A 22,884-nucleotide genomic window follows, 5' to 3' on the forward strand; every position below is an offset into this window, starting at 1 on the left:
AAAACTCTTGACCTGGGAGCCACACGGTTTAGGCCTAGAATATATGTCGGCAGAATAATCAGGATTCTAAGGTTGACAACAGTTTGACCGTGGCACTTCTAGTGTTAAGAATGAAGCTGATGGAGTGCAATCAGTAGGAATAGCATTATTGTTGTAGAGTACATGCAATTTGATTTAGCACTATTCAAGTTCAAGTTCATTCATTTTATTTTATTCACATGGCAAAGAATATTTTACCTGAATCGCATGATGAATACATGGATTAAAATACTAAAACAATAACAAAAAACAAACAAACAATAAAGTACAATATACTGTACATGGATTAGGAGTTGGCATTCAAGAGTTTTGTCATATTGGGGATAAAATGTATTATGTGATGTTCTGTTCTTGTTCTGACAGGCTTAGGTTTATGTGATGGGCTTGTTTCCCTGCCTGAGGATGAGTTTGTAGGTTGTTGCAGGTGTCTGTTGTCAGACTGGAGTAGCTGTTCGGCAAAATGGAGGCAGAGCTGTGTTCTTCTTTCAGCCAGTGAGCAGAGATTGAGGGCTGATAGTTAGAATGTGTAGCTGTTGTACATCGGCCGTAGGATGATGTGACATGCACACTTCTGGATACTCCCCCCCCCCCCCCCCCCACACACACACACATCCCTAAACAGTGGTAACCTCTTCCCCAGAAAATTGTCAATGTTCCATGAGGAGCATGAAAAGATTATGAGTGGAAAATAGAAAGAGAGTGAGGTTGAAATGGAGGACAGAATCATGGGTACCCTCCAGCTCAAACCTTCTGTTCCATGTTTCCATGTTAGAGTCCCCTGTGTTCTGTAAAGAGAGGACTATCCATGGTCTGTAATAAATGTTCTTTGATTAAGCTTCGTTAACCAGAAAATAAGGAGCTTCAAGGTAAAAAAAAATTCTCCACTCTAGGATTAGGAATGTCATGTGACATGTTAAGTATATGATAATTGACAATGAACATCACTGAACTGGTTGAATCAAATGTTCTTATCTTTCGGGCGTGATTGCACTATCACTTCTTCCAGTGTAGCCAGGTCTCGCTGTCCAACTCCCAGAAATGCCCTTCTCCAGTCTCCCTTACAGCAACACCTCAGGGCATGCCCAATGTCTGTCACACACAGCCACTCACTACACCGTTTGTTTACAAATGTTGTTCCCAATTCCGGATAGCAATGTGCAGCTTATGAACAACTAGTTGTTTTTAAACTGCTCTTTTTAGTGACTCCAGTGATATGATAATCCTTTTAGTGATTTGTTATTTTTCTCCTAGCTGAAATCAGGGGCACAGCAATATCACAGCGACAGCTTAGAAAAGGTTGACGCTTCTTGTGTGCCAGTCATCACATGGATCAACCAAATGTCAGTTGAATAGATGATATTTCTACTGTGTGGGCCCCACATTACCCCAGTGCAGGTCCGGGCAGAATGTAGTTCTGTACAAGTAGATTTCTGGCCTTATTATTTTAGATTAGAAAAATGTATGTGACTACAGTTTCCAGATTCGTTAAGGACTGTTTTGGAACTGTGATCAATACAATCCTAACCCGAACACTTACACTAGCCACCCAGGGAAACCAGAGTAAACTGCGCTTTCTGGCAAATAGGGACACAGTACGCCGTTGTGATTATGCATATTTTCCATCTTGGCCCTATATGCGAACTGCTTGGGATCCAGTGCCTTCTCAACCATTCCCAAGAGCTCCTTTTTGACTAGCTAAATTACTTCATGACCAGTCAACACAACTTGTCTAAACTCCTTGGGGATCTACACTTTGCTACCAGGACAATGATGGTCTCTTTCCACCATTTTGGGACCCTCTGCTGGTCAAGTGATTGTTGCTGTTTAATTCCCCCTCTAGTTTGTCTTTGTGCTGTAACTTGGCCTTCTTAATCTCTGATCTGACCTCTATCCTTGCCTCCCTTTTGTCTGTCTCATTGCCTTGGAGGAGGGCCACATGTTTTCTGGGATTTATTGACCCAAGGCTTGTTGCTTGATACACTTCAACATGTTTCTTGGGAATAACAGCATCCTCACAAAATGAAATATAGCTACAAACAGCATCAGCAAGTTCATCAATATCAGAAGTGGAGTCTTAAACACTGACCAATCTGTGCAATCAAAATAACCCTTGTAACTCAAGAACAGAATCCTCTGCCAAACCTTGACCTTGACACTGTCCAACTCCCAGAAATGCCCTCCAGCTCAGTACCAGTGCAACCCCCAGCTGCAGTACCAGCAGCAGTACGTGCAGAGCCAGCCACTGCACTGCGGGGATCCTGGCCACAGGGGAGGCCAGCAGAGTTCCACGTCTGCACTGATGACAGGAACTAAATTCCAGTCTCCCCTCCAGCAGGCTAACTGCTTCTGTCCCAGGTAGCCCCAAAGCCGGGGACTGTGGGCCTAGTGGCAGCGGATATGGGGAGAAAAAAGAAGAGGACAGAGGTGTGTTCAGATTTGATACGAACCCTCTCGAGTTCCATCTACTCGGAGGCAGAGTTACCCCCCCTGCAAAAGAAAGCCTGGGGACTTTGTGATGTATTATTTACATTCAATTACATTCTTCTTTTCCCAGCTTGTCCAAACAAACACAATTAAAAAGGCACCACAGTGGTTCTCTGTTGCATATCACACCCAGACTCTTGTGTACACATCAGAAAGCATGTATATATTGTCCCCCTCTGGGGCCTGGGTTGGGATTGAAAAATGTATTGAAAAATGTAATGGGCGCTCCAGTGAGCATGTCCCCAATAGTGCGCAGTATTTACAGGGACGACTATTTAATTATGGTGGATCTGAAAGATGCTTATTTCCACAGGAAATTCCTGAGGTTTGCATTCCAGAGAATAGCATATGAGTTTGTGAAACTGACATTATCTCTGGCCCCTTCACATATTCACAAAGTGTATGGAGCCCATCCGAGTACCTCTGTGTCTTCAGGGTATAAGAATCCTCAATTATTTCGATGACTGGCTCCTTTGTGCACACTCCTGGTACACCTGGTGGAGCTAGGGCTCCAGGTAAATCCCAAAGTGTTCCATTACCCAGAACGAAGAACAGGGGGTCTTTAACTGACTCCATGGCGATGGTGACAGACAAGCCTATGCCGCTCATTGTGCATAGGCCTATCAACTTTGTGACTGAAGATTCACAATGACAGCTTAAGCTGCAGACATTTGCATAACAGTTAGGTATGAAATGTGAGGGAAGCAGTCTTTACACACACACACTCACACACACACACACACACACACACACACACACACACAGTATTGGAACTGGAATTGACAGTGGAGCTCTTCACCAAACTGTCAGCTAACTCTTTTGCGTTCTTCACCCCATTATTGTGCAGTGTATGTTAGAATGTGTATTAGGCCTACATTTGTAGATCATTACAAAATAAAACATATTGAGCTGACTGACAGCCCAACATCTATGTTGCTGTAAAATGTATCACTTGTTGATTGTGTGACAAATGCAGTATATTGCCCAAACATTAAGGTTTTTTGGGCAATCGTGTGTAGGGTGAAAAAATAATGCCTTTGACTGTATGTGTACATGTATGTGATAACCGTCTTTACCTACCTCCTCTCCTTTATGCAAGTTGAGTTATGTAACGATTGTGGGTCCATTTTAATTTGGGATCTGGCCTAACCTCCCAACGCTCTCCACTGGGCCAGGAAAGGTCAGCCAATCCACAGGGATCTCCTAAACACGGGGCAGAGGAGGGATTGGGGGATAAAGTTCCCTGTCAGGACTGTTTATACTCCTCAAACTCCCACACCCATGTGTTATATCTCACCACTAAGAGGCAACCACAGGGGCCGTATCTCAAAGGTTTAAATATACTTTGCTCATCAGGTGGCTTTTTTCCCCTTTTTCTCCACGATGGAAACATATTCAAAGGAAATAGAATTCAAATTCTATGACCTGTCCAAGTCATTAGCCGTCTTCACATTAACGCATCATGAGTGAACCTGTGTGTGCTAGTGCCAGATAACTTTTGAAAAAAAAAGAAACTAAACAAGCTACTTCCTGTAAATAATGTATTCCAGTATAGTCTGCTTTGGGCCTTACAGGTAGTAATCGATATGTTATCACTTTCAGCAGAACTGAAAGACAATTTCCAGATCAGAAGTCCAAGTTTTATACTACAGTATGCTATACATCAACATCCTATCTCCTTCCTTTTTCCTATCATACACAAACATACACAGACACACAGACACAGACACACACACACACACACACACACACACACACACACACACACACACACACACACACACAGTGATGCTAGGAAGATTATGATAAGTTACACTGTGAAATCAGGCATGACTGATTAGAGTGAGAGAGAGCCTGTGTGTGTGTGTGTGTGTGTGTGTGTGTGTGTGTGTGTGTGTGTGTGTGTGTGTGTGTGTGTGCGTGCGCGTGTGCGTGTGTGGCCGGCCTTATTCTGTCAATGCCACAATCTGCTCTACTATATTGTGTCTAATAACCCTACCCTAACCCCCCCCCCCCCACACACACACACACACACAACCCCATTTGAATTTACAATAATTTGAATAAGACAAGGCCATCCCTCTTAAACTGTGCTCAGTTTTGAAGGTAGTGCCGTCACCTCTAATCACACACTCACTAGTACAAAAAACAACACCTGTGTAAGTTAAAAACCTAACACAAGCAAGCCTTAAGACAATTACTGCTACAAGCGCCGGTCATGGGTGTGTCTATATGAGTGTTTGAGACACCTCATGATAGTCTGTAGAAGGTGTGAGAACAGGTCAGCTTAGTAAAAAGAAAAGTGATAATGACGATGTATTTAAGCAATCAGAAAAACTTGCATTTTATTAACCATTGTAACACAACATGAGTTTATCACCAAATAACAACCTACTACTAAGTACACTTTAAGCCATTGAGAGTTCATTAGTTAGGATGAATTTGGTTATGTAAATGTTGCTAAGCCTGTAGTAAATCACACTATAGATGGCTCTTTGGTCATATTTAAGTACTACAAAGTTTGTGCTCTGTTACTAAATTTGGGCAGCAAAGACTGATACGGCTGTGGCCTGATTGTTTGTGTTGATATGTAACAGTAAAACTGTTGAAATGTGACAAAGTAAGACTAGGGAGCAAAATGTAATTGTGTTATTTTGTGTGAGTTCAGTTTAGTCAGGTTCTGCTACAGTATCTTGTATGTCTTTGTTGGTTCTCTTAAATATATGTCAGTAAATATATTTACTTGTTTGTAATGTGTACATTAGCATCAGGTACATCGGCATCAGGTTACCTCCCTGTGGAGAACGGACAAATATGTCGTCTGCAAATGCTAGTTACGGTGACGGAGAGAGAAAGGGAGGGAGGGAGGGAGAGAGAGAGTGATAGGGCAGCGAGCAACAGTGAGGGAGTGAGGGAGGGAGAGAGAGAACTGCTGCGGAGCTGAATCAGATAGCAGAGAGAGAGGGAGCGCAAGAGAAAGGAGAGAAGGGGTGACCATACGGATTGGCTGAGCTCTTTAAGCCTTGTGAGAAGAAATGAATTTAAACAGACGGAGAGTGACATAGATCCCCATAGGAGTGTTGCATTCCAACAATGAAGATCACACTAGGATTTGCATATCATGCTCTTTTTAAGACCGAAAACCTGTACCAGGAGGTCTTCAGGGGTCTATTCCTGAGGTGCACATCCCAGTTTTCTTCTTCTTATCTCACTTTAACACATAAATAAAAAGAGCACCAGACACCTGAGATAGAGGTTGGTAGTGTGCAGTTTTGTGTGAACGGTTCTGTCCTGTGTTGTGTGGACACTTTCTTCAAGCCTCGAAAAGACCTTTGACAGCCAGGAGAGATCAAGATGAAGAAACTGAGTGGGTTTTTCCCATTCTGCCTCACACGAATGGAGTGGTTCTACCCATAAAGGAACTAAAGAAAACTGAGTCTAGCCCAGTATGTTACAGTTTGGCTAAGGGACCAGCAACCAGAGGTGGGAACCAGAAAACGGTTCTACAGCCATCAGAAAAAGGAACATTGCTTTTAAATTTCGGTTCTACTGGCATAAACTGGGAACACAACTAGGTAAGCAGTAGAACTATTGTTTTTGTAGTGGGAAAAAAAATATTCTATTTAAATCTATTTAACACTTGTATTTGGGTTCATTTAGCACTTCAGTGCAGACTCAATCCTGAGAATCTGAGACTGATGTTTTGATGTGCGCAAGAAAATTGCCATTGCATGCGCATAATCATCTTAATCACGCACAGACATGCTGCGGGTGTAGTACAGATCTCTGAAAGGATTGGAGAGCAATCTCACAGAACGGCAGATATTAATATCATCCTTGTGGTTCACTACCGGCAGCCTAGCAACTACAGCATTGAGCAACTATAGTGTGAAACAGGCACAGACGAGTTTCTCACCTGCTCTGAGCCTGCTCTATATCTGGGGCAAAATGCCTTTAACCTGGGGTATCGTGCCATATCTCAACCTGTCTTTAAGTTCTCTGAAACAGTTATTGAATCAGATCATTGAGGTGGAGAATGGAGGCATGTAAATACAGTAGCTATTAGGAAAGGCAATTCTGTTTTTATCAGACAGAGCCTTGACAAGAAATATATTTTCTGAGTAGAACTCAAGTGCAGTGTCCAATGCAGACTCAAGGTCTGGACAAATGTTATAGTTCATAAAAAATAAAAATGCATGTTAATTTCAGAAATATTTTTTCTGTTCACCTGTTGAAGACACCGTCTGCTAAATCATATTACGAGAATGTCTATCATGTAATTCTAATGCTGACATCATTTCATTTTCCTGGATTCTGGTTTGGCCAGATCATATAAGCTCTAAATCATTTGACATGTTCAATGGGCATCAGATTTTAGGTGATTCCTAAATCAAGTCATTAAGATGTTTTAAATTCAATCAAACAGAACTCATATCATTTGAGATAAATTACTTTTTTCACCAATCCGTCCACCTTACAGTACATGTTATACACAAAAAATACATCATAACATCCATCTAAGTATGACCATTAGCTGTATGTTGGACTGTGGAGGTCACACATGCATGATTCACATACTGGCAGAGCCCTCTAGCGGGTTTTAACACAGTGGAAAGGACTTGTCTCTCAGAGGACTCGATTTTCCTACTTGACTGTGGAGAGCCTTATGGCCCTCTGTGATTGGCCCATGAGAAGAAATAAAGTGTCTGTCTGTGGACAGGACACACCTCTACAACATCACCACGACAACAAGTCTCTAGGTCAAAGCGTGAGAGTGGATTGCCTGCATCAACACTGTCTCAGTCACTCCAGTCACTCAATATTAGGAGCACTGGTTGTTTTCAGATTGCTGCAGTAAAAGTTCTGTACATCCTAGAAAGAAAATGAAACCAGTTTTATGAAGAGGAGGGTTGTCAAAAAAATAGAAGTCTCTAGCTGCTTGCATTTGGCTTCAGGACCTGCAGTTGTCTGTGACTGTGTCAGACCTCATTTTTCACTTACCTGGGGTGTTTTAGACAGTAAGTAAGTAGTATGTACTTCAAAATGTCTTAACAAGAAATTGTACAGAAATCTTATCTCTTTGTAAGTAATGTGTAAACAGTTTTACATGTACGCTATTATAGGCATCAAACTATATTACTTGGAATGAGTTCTGAACCTGGAATGACTTCCATATCTAGAATGACTTATGAACCTGAAATTATTTACGAACCAGCAAGTGTTTGCAGTTAATTAATCATAAAGTTACGCTTGTAATATATAATTCTAGCAAGAATCTGAAGCTAAAAGGATAATTTGTAAATCAGAAACAGCTTTCTTAGAGGTACAATCTGCAGTATTTATTACTGTTCAATGGTCATGTCATTTTTAATGAGACATACACTTTAATTTGATCACTTTACTGTCCCAGGAGGGACATTCCTTGACCACCACAAAAGAGATCTGGGGTCAGTACATTATTCCAAGGAGTACCCATCAACTATGCAAATAAAGTACCCATCAAATGTGAGCCACCATCAACTGGGCAAATTAAACATATTTATTGCACAAAGTATGAGCGAGTTTTTCATTCCATGGCAGTTGACCCTGGGCAGTCCAAAGCTTCAGCCAGAGGGGAGGAGCTCATTGATTCTTTAAGAATACAACTTAAAGATGCCTTGTGAGCTTAGTATAACTGTCTCACCACATCATGACCCAAACTACAAATATGTGCTACTATTGTTTGTCGACCATGTTTTTATAAATAATGTATAGACAGTATAGCTCCATCTATGCATTACAGAGGTGACATTTCTCCAGGCCCAGTGCTCAGCTTTATAGCACCACAAGAGTTGGTGCTGCCACTTGGCTGAAAAAAAAAAAATGAAGGATTGCAGCTCACATGAGACTGACAAAAGACGGTTGCACTTAAAACAGTGAGGACAGGATGGAGGCGGAGGTGCACTCGTCCTCAGTCCCCAGCTGCAGCCTGTTCTCCATTCCTCAGAGATACTTTGACCTCATTCTGCAAGTGGACTAGAGAACAAGCAGAGCGGAGCTTGACTTGAACAAAACAAGGCCCGATCCTGCCAGAGCCTCTGTTTCATGTACCAGATTTGTCCCTCAGACCTGCTGAGTGCCATCCTGGCAGTGTGACACTCTGTCAAATACTCTGCCGCTCAAACAGTCAACCAAGCGAGCAGCTTTCTCTGGTTGCTGTGGTGATTGTTTTATTCCAAGGCTCATGGGAGGCGGCTTGGTGAAGGGCAAGTTGACATCTATCAGGAACCTGTCATCATTTGCATATGTTGTCCCCATTCAGTGTGTCGTCGTCCTCTGTTTTATAAGGCAGGTTTACGTTTGTCAGAACATTAAAATGACAGCTGTCAAATCTGATTGGGCACAGGTAAATCTCAGATGAAAGCAGCCAGGGGGTGCCTGGGTGCCTGCCTGTCTGGGTACTCTTTGTGCCTCACTCCAGTCAATGTTGCGTGTTAGGGTTAGGGTTAGGGTTAGGGTCAGGGTTAGGGTTAGGGTTAGGGTTTTTGTAGGAATAGTTCAAACTTACCAGTTATAGATCTTTCAGTATATAAAAAAAAGTTTGATATACTTCCACTGGTATGCCATCAAGACCTGGGGTTTTTCCTGTCTGAAAAGATTTGATTGCCTTAAGAAGTTCAGCTTCTGTAATCTTTCATGTACTGATGATAATGATTTTAGGAAAGAGGTCATTGCAATGATCATCATTGAGGGGAGATGGGAGGAGACTGAAAAGAAAACATATGCTTAAAATATTGCTTTTTCAGAATGTCATTCGGTGATGCATGGTTTGTTCCATCATTTGTAATGAGCTTTTGTATATTCTTTTTGGTTGCACTTCTGTATTGATGTTCAATCCAATTCGCTTTATTTTTGTAATATACTATATGTTCTTGAATAAGTTCCTACAGTTCTTTTTTTGTTTGTTTTCTATCTTCTTCTATAGTACAGTTGTCATCTGCATCCATTTGTCCTGTTAGTTTCTTTATTTCTGTTATTAGCCTAATCTCGTTTAACCGGAATTGTTTTTAATGACGAGTATTGCACTGAATGACCTCTGAAGGCACATTTGAAGGTGTCCCACACAATAAGAGTCCCACACAATAAGAGTCCCACACAATAAGAGTCCCACACAATAAGAGGTTCACCTATATTATGGTACAAAAAGTCAGTGATGAAATATTTTGTCTTAGTGAAGAATATACTGTCATTCAAAAGATTTTGATGACATTTCCAGTATCCCCATCTAGGTGGATCAATACTTTTTAAACTTTTGGGTGCGAAAGAGAAAGACACAGGCTAGTCAAGATGAGCTTGATTTAGCCTCTGGTCCATTGATATAATTAAAGTTGTGTTGTAGTCCCCGACCATAATAATAGGACCATTTGTGGCTTGTAAACCCAATAGATTGTTATGGATATGCTCAAAGAAGTGTGGATCATCTTTATGTGGACCATATAGATTAACAAGCCAAATCGGTTTATCGTCCAACAGCATCTTCAAGAGGATCCACCTCCCTAACAGATCTATTTTGACAGTTTGAACAATAGGATCAAATTGTTTTTAAATGTTTTTAAATAATGTCGTCACCCCTTTTGATTTTTTTTGCCTATGACAAAAGTCAATTTCACACCCCCCCCCCAGTCCCTTTTCCACACAACTTCATCTAACACTGTGGAGTGGGTTTCTCGTAAACAATAAATCTGATACACTTTCTCCTTTAACCATGTTAAAATCTGCTCTTCTTTTCTTCTGATCTGCTAAACTGTTAGAGTTATAGCTAGATATACTTATTTCACCAATTACCATAATAATACACAGGTTTCTATAATAATTACCATGAATCCTGCTAAATGTCTACCAGAAATTACCATGATAATCATACTGCTGGACATAAGTGTCTCTGAGATGTACTAAGTATCTGATTGAGATGAGCTGAGATTCAGCTTTTATGTAATGGGATGCGCACATATTCATTTCACCATTCTGAAATTACACCAATTTGTATGCATAGTCCCCCTATTTCAGGGTACCCAAAAGTAATGGGTCAGATTTATCAAATGTCCAAAATAAGCACTCGTGTTTAGTATTTGGTCGACAATCCTTTGCATGCAATAACTGCCTGAAGTCTGCAACCTATTGACCCCACCAAACGTTGCAGGGCCGTGAACAGATATTTTGGGGGGCAGGGGCTCAAGCAAAAAAAAAGGCCACTCACCCCACCGACACACACTATTCTCACCCCTATGCAAGTCAGTCAGTGTAAGCAAACATCAGGGGTAAAGGGTCAATAGAGTCATATTACAACAAGCTGCTGAATCATCTCACTGGACATGATGCATCGCATTGAGACTCAGTCAGATTTGTACACTGAGTGTGTGTGTGTATGTGCGTGTGTATGTGTGTGTTTCCTCTTGCTGACTATGTTTTGTTTTTGAAAACTGTTATTCTGAGATTATAATAATATCAATAAATAATTCATATTGAAGAAATATCTCATACAGACGACGGTATGACTGGATACAGCACCTTTCTCTTAACTGTGTCATCATCATTCCGCCTAGATCGAAGAACATGCTGTCACAGCCTTGTACTCAGTGGAAAGAGTTACCCTACTGGACTTGGACTCATATAGTATCTGTCTTTTTCTTCTCTTTTTAATTTTCTGGTTTATGTCTAGTTTTTACTTTTATGTCACGGTGTTTGTCTTTTATGTTGTCGTTGTTGTTGTCGTCTGTTTGTAGTTCTGTAATATGATTGTATGTGGTTGTTCGTTAATCTTTATGTTGACCGAATAAAGAAATAAAGAAAGTTGTGGTAATATACATAACATGAACCCTGTGTTCAAGTGTTGGGATTCGTTGGGGTTCGGTTGGCAACTTCTACTGTATGTATTTCCTCCTTTTAGGACATACCGGCACCTACTGTGGGCCCTCTGCTGAGAAACGTCTAACACCGCTGTGTGTCTATTCTTGGCATTAAGACACTCATATGATCCTTGAGTCATCTGGCAATAGTGCAGGGTCTGCATATAGTCATGTGTGTCTCTGCCATTTCATGTGTCTCAGGTTCATGGCAATCATCTTACCATGCATCAAAGTAGATGTGTCTAACCATGTGTAATATAAATTTAATTATTTATAAATGTCTCACTTTAGATAGTTTGGACTGAATGCATTTCTGTCAAAATAGTATTGCGGGAAAAGCAGTTTTTACCACCCACCCATGTGTGAAATACACTTAAACAGAATCTAATTTGAATCTCTTGTCATCTCTTCTCTTGTCATCTCTTAAGAATCACCCCACAGTGTAGGCTAGATCACTGCCCATTACTGACCCATTCCATGTAGGGAATTTGGGGGGGCTTATAGTAATTATGTAGAATGTTACATGTTACAATGTAGAATTGCATTATGGCTTTACATTCCTAGTCTTTGGCAGTTTTTTTTGTTATAGCCGGCTAAATGTTTTAATTGGTTCCATGTTTTAATGAAAAGTCTAGATCTACTAGTGATTGCTGAGTCTTTTGGCCGACTTTTGAGTAACCAAAAAAACACCCTTTTGACCAGTATCCATTTTCTCCCTCCCTCTGTCTGTCTGAAGGGTATGTGTGTGTGTGCGTGTGTGTGTGTGTGTGTGTGTGTGTGTGTGTGTGTGTGTGTGGAGGGGGGGAGGGGCTTGTAGAGTCTCTCTGACTGTTATGCCACATGGTGGAAACCAAAAATACTTCATTTATGGTGAGAAGACACCAGACGGAACAATTATTTTTGTAACTTGTTGATCAGAGAAGAGCTAAGGGCATGTACTGTGGTATTTCAAGAAAGCAGGATACAGAAGAGGAAAGGGGATAGGGCAGGAATGACCATTCCAGAAAATGAATTGCTAGTTATTTGCTCAAATTCAAGCTCTAATTGAAGTTGTATGGTCCACATTTTATGTCCAATAATATCCAATTTTGGGAACCTGCTCCTGATCACTAAGTGGCTACAGGGCCATGGTGTCCAACTATATGGCACAGGACCTTCAAGTTGCCTGTAGGGACTCACACAACCACAATCCCCAACAGTTGCAATATACCACACCCACACATGTACCCTGTCTTAGTAGACGATAGTCTCGGTTATCTGTGTCCATGGCAACATCTTAACCATTCTTTACAGCCATCCACAGATCAGGATCCCTCTCCTTAACTTGGTTGAGTGTTTTTCTCCGAGCCAGCTGCAGCATGTAGAGAGAGGTTTTTGTTTTGAGGCAAAGGATGACGTGGTCAACAAACCAATTATCAATTGGGCTGTAGTTCTGTTGACATCAGATGTGCTGTAGTTGTGTTGTTTTAAAATTAGCTGTGCTTATGTAGAAATGAAATGCATATAGAACACTGTGTACTCTGATCTGTAGAAGGGGGCTCAGTGAGACTGGCAGCTATTCTTAGAGAGACAAATTGTGTTTAGACACTTGTGCCCGGAGCTAGACTTGGGGAATGTGCCGGTAGGTGGGGGGCTTCTAAACAAATCCCTTCTATGAGTTATGTGTCAGTCTTGTACAAACTCAAACTGTAGGGCAATGGTACTTGAAATCTTATTGATGCACATTATTACCATTTCATTAACAGTAGTTTGTGGTAGTCAGGGTATTGAAGTTGACAGGAAGGAAAAATATAAAACTTTGTTAACCAGTATTCCATACATGGTCAACCCTGTAAAAAAAAAAAAAAGTGTTATTTCAATTTTAAATCAATTGCAGGAAAATAAATATGTAACTACCTGGTACTAGTCAGTGAATGTGAAAGAAACAGCAACAACAAGTGTAAATTACCTGCATAATACCAGGCTGTAAAATAAAGGGTTACCAAATATCCTTATTGAACATTATTTGTAATTCCTACAAATAGAAATAGAAATGCAGGTACTGAATTGATCATACAACATTTGACATTTGGGGTTGTCTGCTAAGGAATGTAAAAAAATTGCTATCATAAGAGCCTCAGTACTACTAAGATCTGAAGGCCCCAGCTGATCGCTGCTTAGAATTTTCACACGAAAGAGTGTGAACTTGGTTTAATTAGCAACATCTGCTGCTACATACTGAGCCAAGTGAGCGAGTACAAAACACCGTTGTAGTGACGAAATATTGCTTAAAATAAGTCTCAAAGCCACTGAGTTGATGAGGCTGACAAGAAAATGGTGTTAACTTATTAATAACTAACTGCTGATGAAATCATACACTACCCGATCCTTAAGAACGTGCCGATTACTGCCACACCATTGATCTCACACTAGGTCAGTGCCTCAGTGCCAATGACAAATGAAACACTGTTAGTGTCACCACAAGGGGGAGGTAGAGTGCAAAGGATATGTTTGAATAGTAAAAGCATTCCTTCGCTCGGTCCAGCCAGCATCAAGTAAAGGATTCAGTAGCTACAGTGCAGTATGCGAGCAAAAGAAACATTCCAAATTTTTCTTTTATTTTTTTCTTTCTTTTTTCTGTTTTTATTCCATAGTCATCTCTCAATTTGTTACATGAGAGGAAACTAATTTGTACATTATTTGTTATGGGTGGGTAGGGTGGGGTGGGGATTGTGGTACTACAATCTACTCGTGGCCCATCCGCAAACTGCACTCTGTAAGATGTGCATACCATAAGAGTGAGACATCAACTTTAAGTTGAACAATGGAGAAAATTAAAAATGACCTCTATTCAAAGGTGCAATGACAGACATTTTCTATGAAAACAATATAATATTTTTCTACGGAACCCCTGATAACTAAATCATGTTTTACATTTTGCATGGAGATGTATTGAATGCTGTCTGTGCTTTTGATAGCATACAGGTGATCCCGTTCATGTACACTGGTATGGCTAAATGCTAGCCTCTGGGCCAGCCAAAGAAAGCTCACAAACTAAAATATGACCGAAAAAAAAGTGTCTGGATGAGCCTACAACACTCCATGTAAGTGGGAAATGAGGTCTAACATCGAAAAACCTGAATTATCCCTTTAAGGCCACTACAAAAGGACACACACTCTAAGTGTGACATCTAACCTTTGGCTTCTCTTCCTCTCTCCCCAGGACATAAAGGGTGTTTCTGGGACCCCATGCCTCACTTGGACAGCTGCTTTGGGGGGAACTGCCTACTTGTGAGCCCAGTGCATGCCCATCCCTTGGCCACTCATCGGGAGGTACAACTGTCTGCCAATCCCTGGGTGAGCCTGACTCAGGCATGAGTGTGGGCGGGGCCCACCGCTACAGCATCGTGTCCTCCGAGGAAGAAGGCCTGCGACTCGGCACCATGGCTGCCGTGGGCAACGGCTTTGGCAACGGCAAGATTCACACCCGCCACAAATGCCGGAGCCGCTTTGTCAACAAGAATGGGCAGTGCAACGTCCATTTCTCACACATGGATGAGAAGTCGCAACGCTACATGTCTGACATCTTCACCACTTGCGTGGACATCCGCTGGCGCTACATGTTTCTAGTTTTCTCCTTGGTCTTTGTGGTGTCCTGGCTGGTCTTCGGTTTGGCTTTCTGGGTGATCGCTTTGCTACATGGTGACATGGACAATCGCAGTGGTGTAGATGACGGCTTTATCCCTTGTGTCCTGCAGGTCAACAGCTTTGTGGCTGCTTTCCTGTTCTCAGTGGAAACCCAGACCACCATTGGGTATGGCTTCCGCTGTGTGACGGAGGAGTGCCCCACAGCTGTATTCATGGTGGTCTTCCAGTCCATCGTGGGCTGCATCATTGACTCCTTCATGATCGGAGCCATCATGGCTAAAATGGCGCGGCCCAAGAAGCGGGCACAGACTCTGCTGTTCAGCTATAACGCGGTGATTGCCATGCGTGACGGAAAACTCTGCCTCATGTGGAGGGTGGGGAACCTCAGAAAGAGCCACATCGTGGAGGCTCATGTCCGAGCACAGCTGATTAAGCACCGTGTCACTGAAGAAGGTGAATACATCCCCCTTGACCAGATCGACATAAACGTGGGATACGACAAAGGCATCGACCGACTCTTCCTGGTTTCGCCCCTTACCATCCTGCATGAGATCGATGAGGAAAGCCCCCTGTTTGGCATCAGTAAGCAAGAACTGGAGACATCAGAGTTTGAGATCGTGGTCATACTTGAAGGAATGGTGGAGGCCACCGCCATGACTGCGCAGGCTCGCAGTTCGTACCTGTCCACGGAGATCCTGTGGGGTCATCGCTTTGAGCCTGTCCTCTTCGAAGAGAACAGCCAGTACAAAGTGGATTATGCACACTTCCACAAAACCTTTGAGGTGCCGTCCACCCCCCGCTGCAGTGCCAAGGACATGGAAGAGAACAAGTTACCGACACCCAGCGCCAATTCCTTTTGCTATGAGAACGAGCTGGCCTTCATCAGCCAAGATGAGGAAGAGGAGGAGGAGAAGGATGGGGACAGGTTGCCAGAAATAGAGAGAATGCAGGCCACCATTGGGCTGGACCAGAGGTCATTCCGGAGAGAATCCGAAATATGACCTTTGACCTCTGCTTTTCTGGATACTTCTTTTCAGTCGGGTTGTTTTTCAATGAATAGATGATGAGCAATGCAAGTGCCATATGAAAACTTGACTTCTGTATAAGCTGCAGTACAGCCATAAGTAAGACATTTTGAAAAAAGAAGAGGGGACCGCTGTTTTCACAACATGGACAGGAACAATTACAAAAGACCCCTTTCTTTAGGAAAACGTAATATTTTTCCATGAGGTAGTTTGAGCTGAGAGCTTTACATAATGCAATATTCTTCATTTTTAAATTAAGAACTTATTATATTAGCAATAGAAACATAAGTGTACCGATTGCTTAGTTGCGCATGTAGAGTATTTTCAAATCTGCTCATCACTCAGCCTCATAGACCCAAATATTGGAGCATCAGTGCATGTTGGGAGGTCAGGAACTCTGGATAACTTCATTTGATTGTGGATCTGCACACCTTGTGTACTTAAAGGTTCATTCTGTGTAGTGTCTGCTACAGATGCTAATACAGACCTCTGAAACATGTCCCTGAAGTTTTCAAGAATTTAACATACTGTATGGATTTGATCATATGAAAGCCTTGAAACATTTTATTTTATGAGTTTATATTGTATTACTTTCAAATGAAGAAAATGTATACATACAGTAGATTAGATACAGTTTTCTGATATGGGGAACAAAACACCATTTACTTTTGAAATAACCCTCTTGAAATGTAAAAATTCACAGTTTAGAATTGGACATTTCACCTTTTAAAGCTCCAGAAAATTGCACATCTACAGCGCCCTCCATAAGTATTGGAAATGTTGTCTTCTTTTAGCTCTATATTCCAACAGTTTGGATTTGAAATCAAACAATTACTATGGGGTCAAAGTACAGATTCTCAGCTTTAATTCAATGTTTTTTTTCATCATTTAGAAAGTACAACATTTTAAACATACCCCCCCTATTTAAGGGCTCCAAAAGTATTGAAAAAATGCATATAATGTCCAAATAAAGTATTCATGTTTAGTATTTATAAACAGTCTTTCTTCTTTCTTCTTTATTTGGTTGGCAATCCTTTGCATTCAGTAACTGGCTGAAGTTTTTTGGTACTTTTTAGCAAACTGTAACTGGACACCCTTTTTGAGGTTTGCACCTTGCAGTGAGTCTGTAGTTCGGCTGGTGACGTATTCTGTGGATGGTAGTCTCTGACACATTCATGCCTACCTCCTGGAGTGTTCCTGATCTGTGGGACAATTGTTTGGGTGTTTTTCTTAATTATTTTAATTATCTTAAAAGCATTCTTTTGTCATACACTGTAGAAGTCTTCCATGGCCTACCAGCCCGTTCGCGATTGCTGTTTTTTTTTCTTTCTTTTTAGCAATGTTCCAAACTGTTGATTTTGGCTCTGTTTCTGATATTTTTTTCTAAAGTCAATGAAGCCTAATAATGGCTTCCTTGACTTTCATTGACACCTCTTTGGTCTTCATCTTGACAGGCACTAATAGCAGACTCCAAAGGCAGAGCCTAGAATCAATATTAAACATTGACAGCTCTCTCATGCCTACACAAATGATGTGACGGAACTCACCTGACCAGAAGCACCTGTCAAGCCAATTGCCCCATCACTTTTGGTGCCCTGAAATAGGGTGAATATGTATAAAAAGTGTTGCTATTTCTAAATGATGAAACCAATATGTACACAAATGCCCTGAAATAAAAGCTGAGCATCTCTACGTTAACCTCGTAATTGTTTGATTTCAAATCCAAACTTTTGGAGTATAGAACCAGTAGAATAAAAAAATGCTTCATTGTCCCATTACTTACACAGGGCACTGTATGTGCTACGTCTCTGCTACCGGGGCAAATGTCACGCGCTTGACAGGCGCTTCACAGATGATGTCAACAGAAGGTATGTGAAATAGTAAGAAAGTATGATTTTTGGGTGAAAAAAAAACGTACCTTGGCTGTGGTCGATTCACAAAGACTAGATTAGATAAGATAAGATACTAGATATTGGATATGTCAGATACTTCACACTTTTTTTTAATAGTATCACCATTCATTCTGAAAATGTCTCTACAATGTACGCCCACGCTGCATGCAGTTCTTTTGACTGAATTGAAAGCACTTCACAAGCATACACACACATCAAAGGTGTATGCGTAAGTGAGTATGTGAACCCGATGCCGGTCAGAAAAACACAAAAAAGCGCCTCTAGTTGCCTGCATTGGAGCCATGGTTGGTGCCACCAATCACGTTGCTATGAACGCTATGGAACTGTGATTAATAGCATTTCCTGGATTTACCATGCCAATCGCATCTCTCATTGGACGGTCAGTTGTTCATTGTAATTCAGTTGTTCACTTCATCCAACTGTTTATATATCATCAATGGTGGTGACCCAAGATTAATATTTGGGATCAACGGGGATCCTCTTTCACAAGTGCAACCTAAACCAATGTTTGGGACTGAACTGTGACGAGCCAGACGGGACTGGTTTTAGTGCATGGGCTTTAGCAATATTCGTTCACACAGTTTTACAGTTTCGTCACAGTTTCTTTCAACCCATCAGACCCCGATGGACACTAATGGGGGAGATCAAGATCAAACAACGTCAACTGTTTTTTAGTAGAACCCTCTAGTTCTTGTTGCTCTTCTGCACATAACTATAACCCAACCTTTAAACATTTTATTGACAATCTTTGATAGAGTAGACTGTGCGTGCAGCCACAGGAATGCTTAAATGTCTTACTATTTGACAATAAGGTGTAATGAATAATAATAATGATGATGATTGAGGTCCAGCTTTGGTAGTGACTTCATAGCTGTGTATGCATATCTGCGAGATGTGTTGAAGTGTGTGCATGTTACTTTTGTGAAGCAGGCCATAATAGGTTTAGGATACGTTTTGTTTATGTTAGGAAACAATACACCATCAAATATCAACTTCCTCATGGTTTTTGAAGGATATGACATAGATAGCTTGAATAGCTTATTTCTACCTACCTACATTCTAAATGTTTGTTGTCCTCACAAGGGATTTCATTTGTTAGGGCTGTTTTCTATTTGATGGAATTGTTGCATACAGCACCTTTAACAGACCTAGGATCTTATTTATACTTCTGTCCCAAGCCAGCAGGGGAATCTATTTTCCACTCCCCTCCCGTGAGTGAAAAGCCCAAAGTCTGACACTGTTGTGCTGTGGGTTGGTTCCCATAGGAAAATGGAATGATTTAATTAAAGTCCTAAATGCTCAATCACATGCCAAAACCAGGGAGTAATATCGTAAACACATTTACAGCAGCTGTAGGTTTTGGAGTGGAGAGTAAGCCTAACCTTAACTCAATCAATTGCTGAACTGTGGATTCATTCAGAATAGAGTCAAATATTGATCTACATAAAGTCACCGTAACTGAATACTATTTCATTTTAATAGCTGCAAATATGTGCATATCCTTCTAAACAACAACAAGTAACATAAAAATAGTATGTAAAGGCCAGTGGTCGACATTGGTCAATGTTCCATTTCTCCCACAGAATCTTACCTTGCTACTGATTTATTATGGGTATTCTCTGTAATCAACCCAATCGAGAAATGTTTTTGTGTTTGTCTGCCTGTAGTCAGGACTGTTGCCTGTGTCTGGCCTACTGTCAGCCCTAAAACCGTGCCTTCAATGTCCAGGGAAATACATAGGCTAACTCGGCTACCAGGCTGACAGTAGGCCAGACACAGGTAACAGGCAGACATTTTAATTTCAAGTTTGTTGGATATAAATTCGGTCATTGGTTCTAGAAAACCAGCCCAAGCACGATTTACTAGTGCCATTTCATAACCGAGGTCAGTGTGTGTCAGTTCTAGCTTGCCTCAATTCACTGCAACGTTCCGCAGAGGCACTAATGAAGCACACACCATTGCCACATCGTCACACGCAATATATTTGTCTCCACCTGTACTATTATATGTATGTAGTACCATTATTAATGTGTATATGATATTACCATACTATGAAGCTGAGTGAATGTTTTTAGCTTCCAAAAAACACTGATACTTACAGTGCCCTGCATAAGTAATGGGACAGTGAAGTATTTTTCCTTCTTTTGGCTCCACACCAAAGGTTTGGATTTGAAAAAACAATTACTGTGAGGTTAAAGTAGAGATTTTCAGCTTTTATTTGATGGTATTTGTGTACATATTGGTTTCACCATTCAGAAATGTTTAGACATAGTCCCCCTATTTTAGGCCACCAAAAGTAATGGGACATAATTTCAAATGTCCAAATTAAGCACCAATGTTTAGTATTTGGTAGACAATCCTTTGCATGCAATAACTGCCTGAAGCCTGCGACCCATTGACCCCACCAGACACTGGGTGTCTTCTCCAGCGATGCTCTGCCAGGCCTGTACTGCAGCCATCTTCAGTTGTTGTTTGTTTTGAGGACGTTTTGACTTAAAGCGGCAGCCATTTTAATTCCAGTTGTCTTCAATAAACAATGATCTAAAGGTATTAGGAAATGGTTACGTGTGTTTTTTTCTATCAAACTCCACAAAGTATTACAAAAACAGCTTTTAATGAAGCCAGAATTTCTCCTAGAAAGACAAGAGCCGGAATGGATGGGTGTGGTGATAACATTATAAATATTCATGTTCCTTAGTTCTGATTGGATGACAAACTCACATGGCTAATTAATAATAGACGCTACGATAGGTCAGCAATGGTGAACGGTATTCTACCTTACGCGTACGAGCCAGAGTCTGACCCAGAACATGAGGAAGAAGAAGAGCCTGTGCAAAACCCAGGAGTTCTGCAGGATGCAACACAATGGTAAGTCTAGCACAGGGGTCTCCAATCAGTAGCTCGCCAGCCACCTATAAGTAGCTTGCCAAGCAATTTTGAAAAGACATACATTTTTTGTGCTGAAACAAAAAAATTACCGTAATTAATCGGATAGTAGCCGAGCTACATTTATAATCCCACCCCTGAATAGCCAATAATCTGCCAATACATTTATGGGCAGGTTTTGAGTGGCCATTGGGCTGGAAATTGTAGCCACGCCTGGCAACCCTGCGTGCAGTGTTTTGAACTTGAAGCTGGAAAGTCAGCGCCATACAGCAGTTAAGATGCTCCAGTTAAGTAAGCTAGAATGGGATCTAGACAGGTGCTCTTGGTTTTTGATCCAATGCAACGAGTCAGTTCATGCTAGCCGCACGGCTCAGTTAGCAGTATTAATTCGAATGGTCTTTTCAGATTTATTATCTGACATGGGCCACTTGTCACCTTTTGGGTGTTTCATGGAAGCTTTGAGGATTTATCTTTGAGGACATACCTCCCGGAACCAGTGGAAGCGTAATGCCACAGAACAGGCCGAAATAGCTCAGTTGGGAGAGCGTTAGACTGAAGATCTAAAGGTCCCTGGTTCGATCCCTGGTTTCGGCAAGTTTCTCTTGCGTCACAATCCGCAAGAGTATTTGGCTGAGCACCCCAAAAGATAATTCGCTGTGTCGTTAATTGTGTTTCAACTCCTTTGCCAAGAGAGAATTGTACCGATCGAACTGTTACCCCAACTCATGGCAGTGGTCAATAGGTACCCGGACTGGCCGATATGCTGCCATCTTGCTGACAGACAGTGGATTTCCAGACTCCACTGACATGGGCCACTTGTCACCTTTTGGGTGTTTCATGGAAGCTTTTAGGATTTATCTTTGAGGACATACCTCCCGGAACCAGTGGAAGTGTAATAGAGCAGACCTGGCCGAAATAGCTCAGTTGGGAGAGCGTTAGACTGAAGATCTAAAGGTCCCTGGTTCGATCCCTGGTTTCGGCAAGTTTGTCTCGGGTTGCAATCCACAATCGTTTTTGGCTGAGCTTTCAGGATTTATCTTTGAGGACACATCTCCCGGAACCAATGGAAGCGTAATGCCACAGAACAGGCCGAAATAGCTCAGTTGGGAGAGCGTTAGACTGAAGATCTAAAGGTCCCTGGTTAGATCCCTGGTTTCGGCAAGTTTGTCTCGGGTCACAATCATTTTTGGCTGAGCTTTGAGGATTTATCTTTGAGGACACATCTCCTGGAACCAGTGGAAGCGCAATACCACAGAACAGGCTGAAATAGCTCAGTTGGGAGAGGGTTAGACTGAAGATCTGAAGGTCCCTGGTTCAATCCCTGGTTTTGGCAAGTTTGTCTCGGGTCACAATCCGAAATAGCTTTTTTGGCTGAGCACCCCAAAAGAAAATTCGCAGTATCGTCAATTGTGTTTCAACTCAACTATGTGAGAACTGTACCAATTGAACTATTTCCCCAACTCATGGCAGTGGTCAATAGATACCCGGACTGGCCAATACCACCTTGCTGACAGACAATGGATTTCCAGTTTCCACCGACATGGGCCAGTTGTTATTGTTTGGGTATTTCATGGCAGCTTTGAGGATTTATCTTTGAGGACATATCTCCCGGAACCAGTGGAAGCGTAATGCCACAGAACAGGCCGAAATAGCTCAGTTGGGAGAGCGTTAGACTGAAGATCTAAAGGTCCCTGGTTCGATCCCTGGTTTCGGCAAGTTTCTCTTGCGTCACAATCCGCAAGAGTATTTGGCTGAGCACCTCAAAAGATAATTCGCGGTGTCGCAACAAGGGAAACAGCTGTTTAGCCAAATAGCAGCATGTTCTCATCTAGATTAGATGTTAGTTATCACATTTTTCAATCGCGAAATTGGTGAAAAGTGTTTTTGTGTTTTTTTGCTAATTTACGATCCACAAAACTAGCTCGACACAAAAGCATAATAGCCAAATTACACCCGAATCATGCTACTGCCACCCCTCCTTTGAGAAAGAAGAGTCGGGAACGCCCCTCTGCTGCACTGCGCAAA

The 22,884-nt window shown here is 41.6% G+C and overlaps 1 protein-coding gene across 1 annotated transcript; it reads left to right on the forward strand.

Annotated features, from left to right (window-relative positions):
- Positions 1–14,761: 14,761 nt before the first annotated feature.
- On the forward strand, positions 14,762–16,036 carry LOC310810187 (ATP-sensitive inward rectifier potassium channel 12-like; the record flags this gene model as incomplete). The annotated part of the gene is made up of 1 exon (XM_083677863.1): positions 14,762–16,036. One exon carries the CDS (start codon positions 14,762–14,764, stop codon positions 16,034–16,036), a length of 1,275 nt encoding a protein of 424 aa, XP_083533989.1.
- Between the last annotated feature and the right edge of the window lie 6,848 nt (positions 16,037–22,884).

The sequence above is a fragment of the Argentina silus genome (assembly GCF_951799395.1).
Source record: "Argentina silus genome assembly, chromosome: 9".
Classification (NCBI taxonomy): domain Eukaryota; kingdom Metazoa; phylum Chordata; class Actinopteri; order Argentiniformes; family Argentinidae; genus Argentina; species Argentina silus.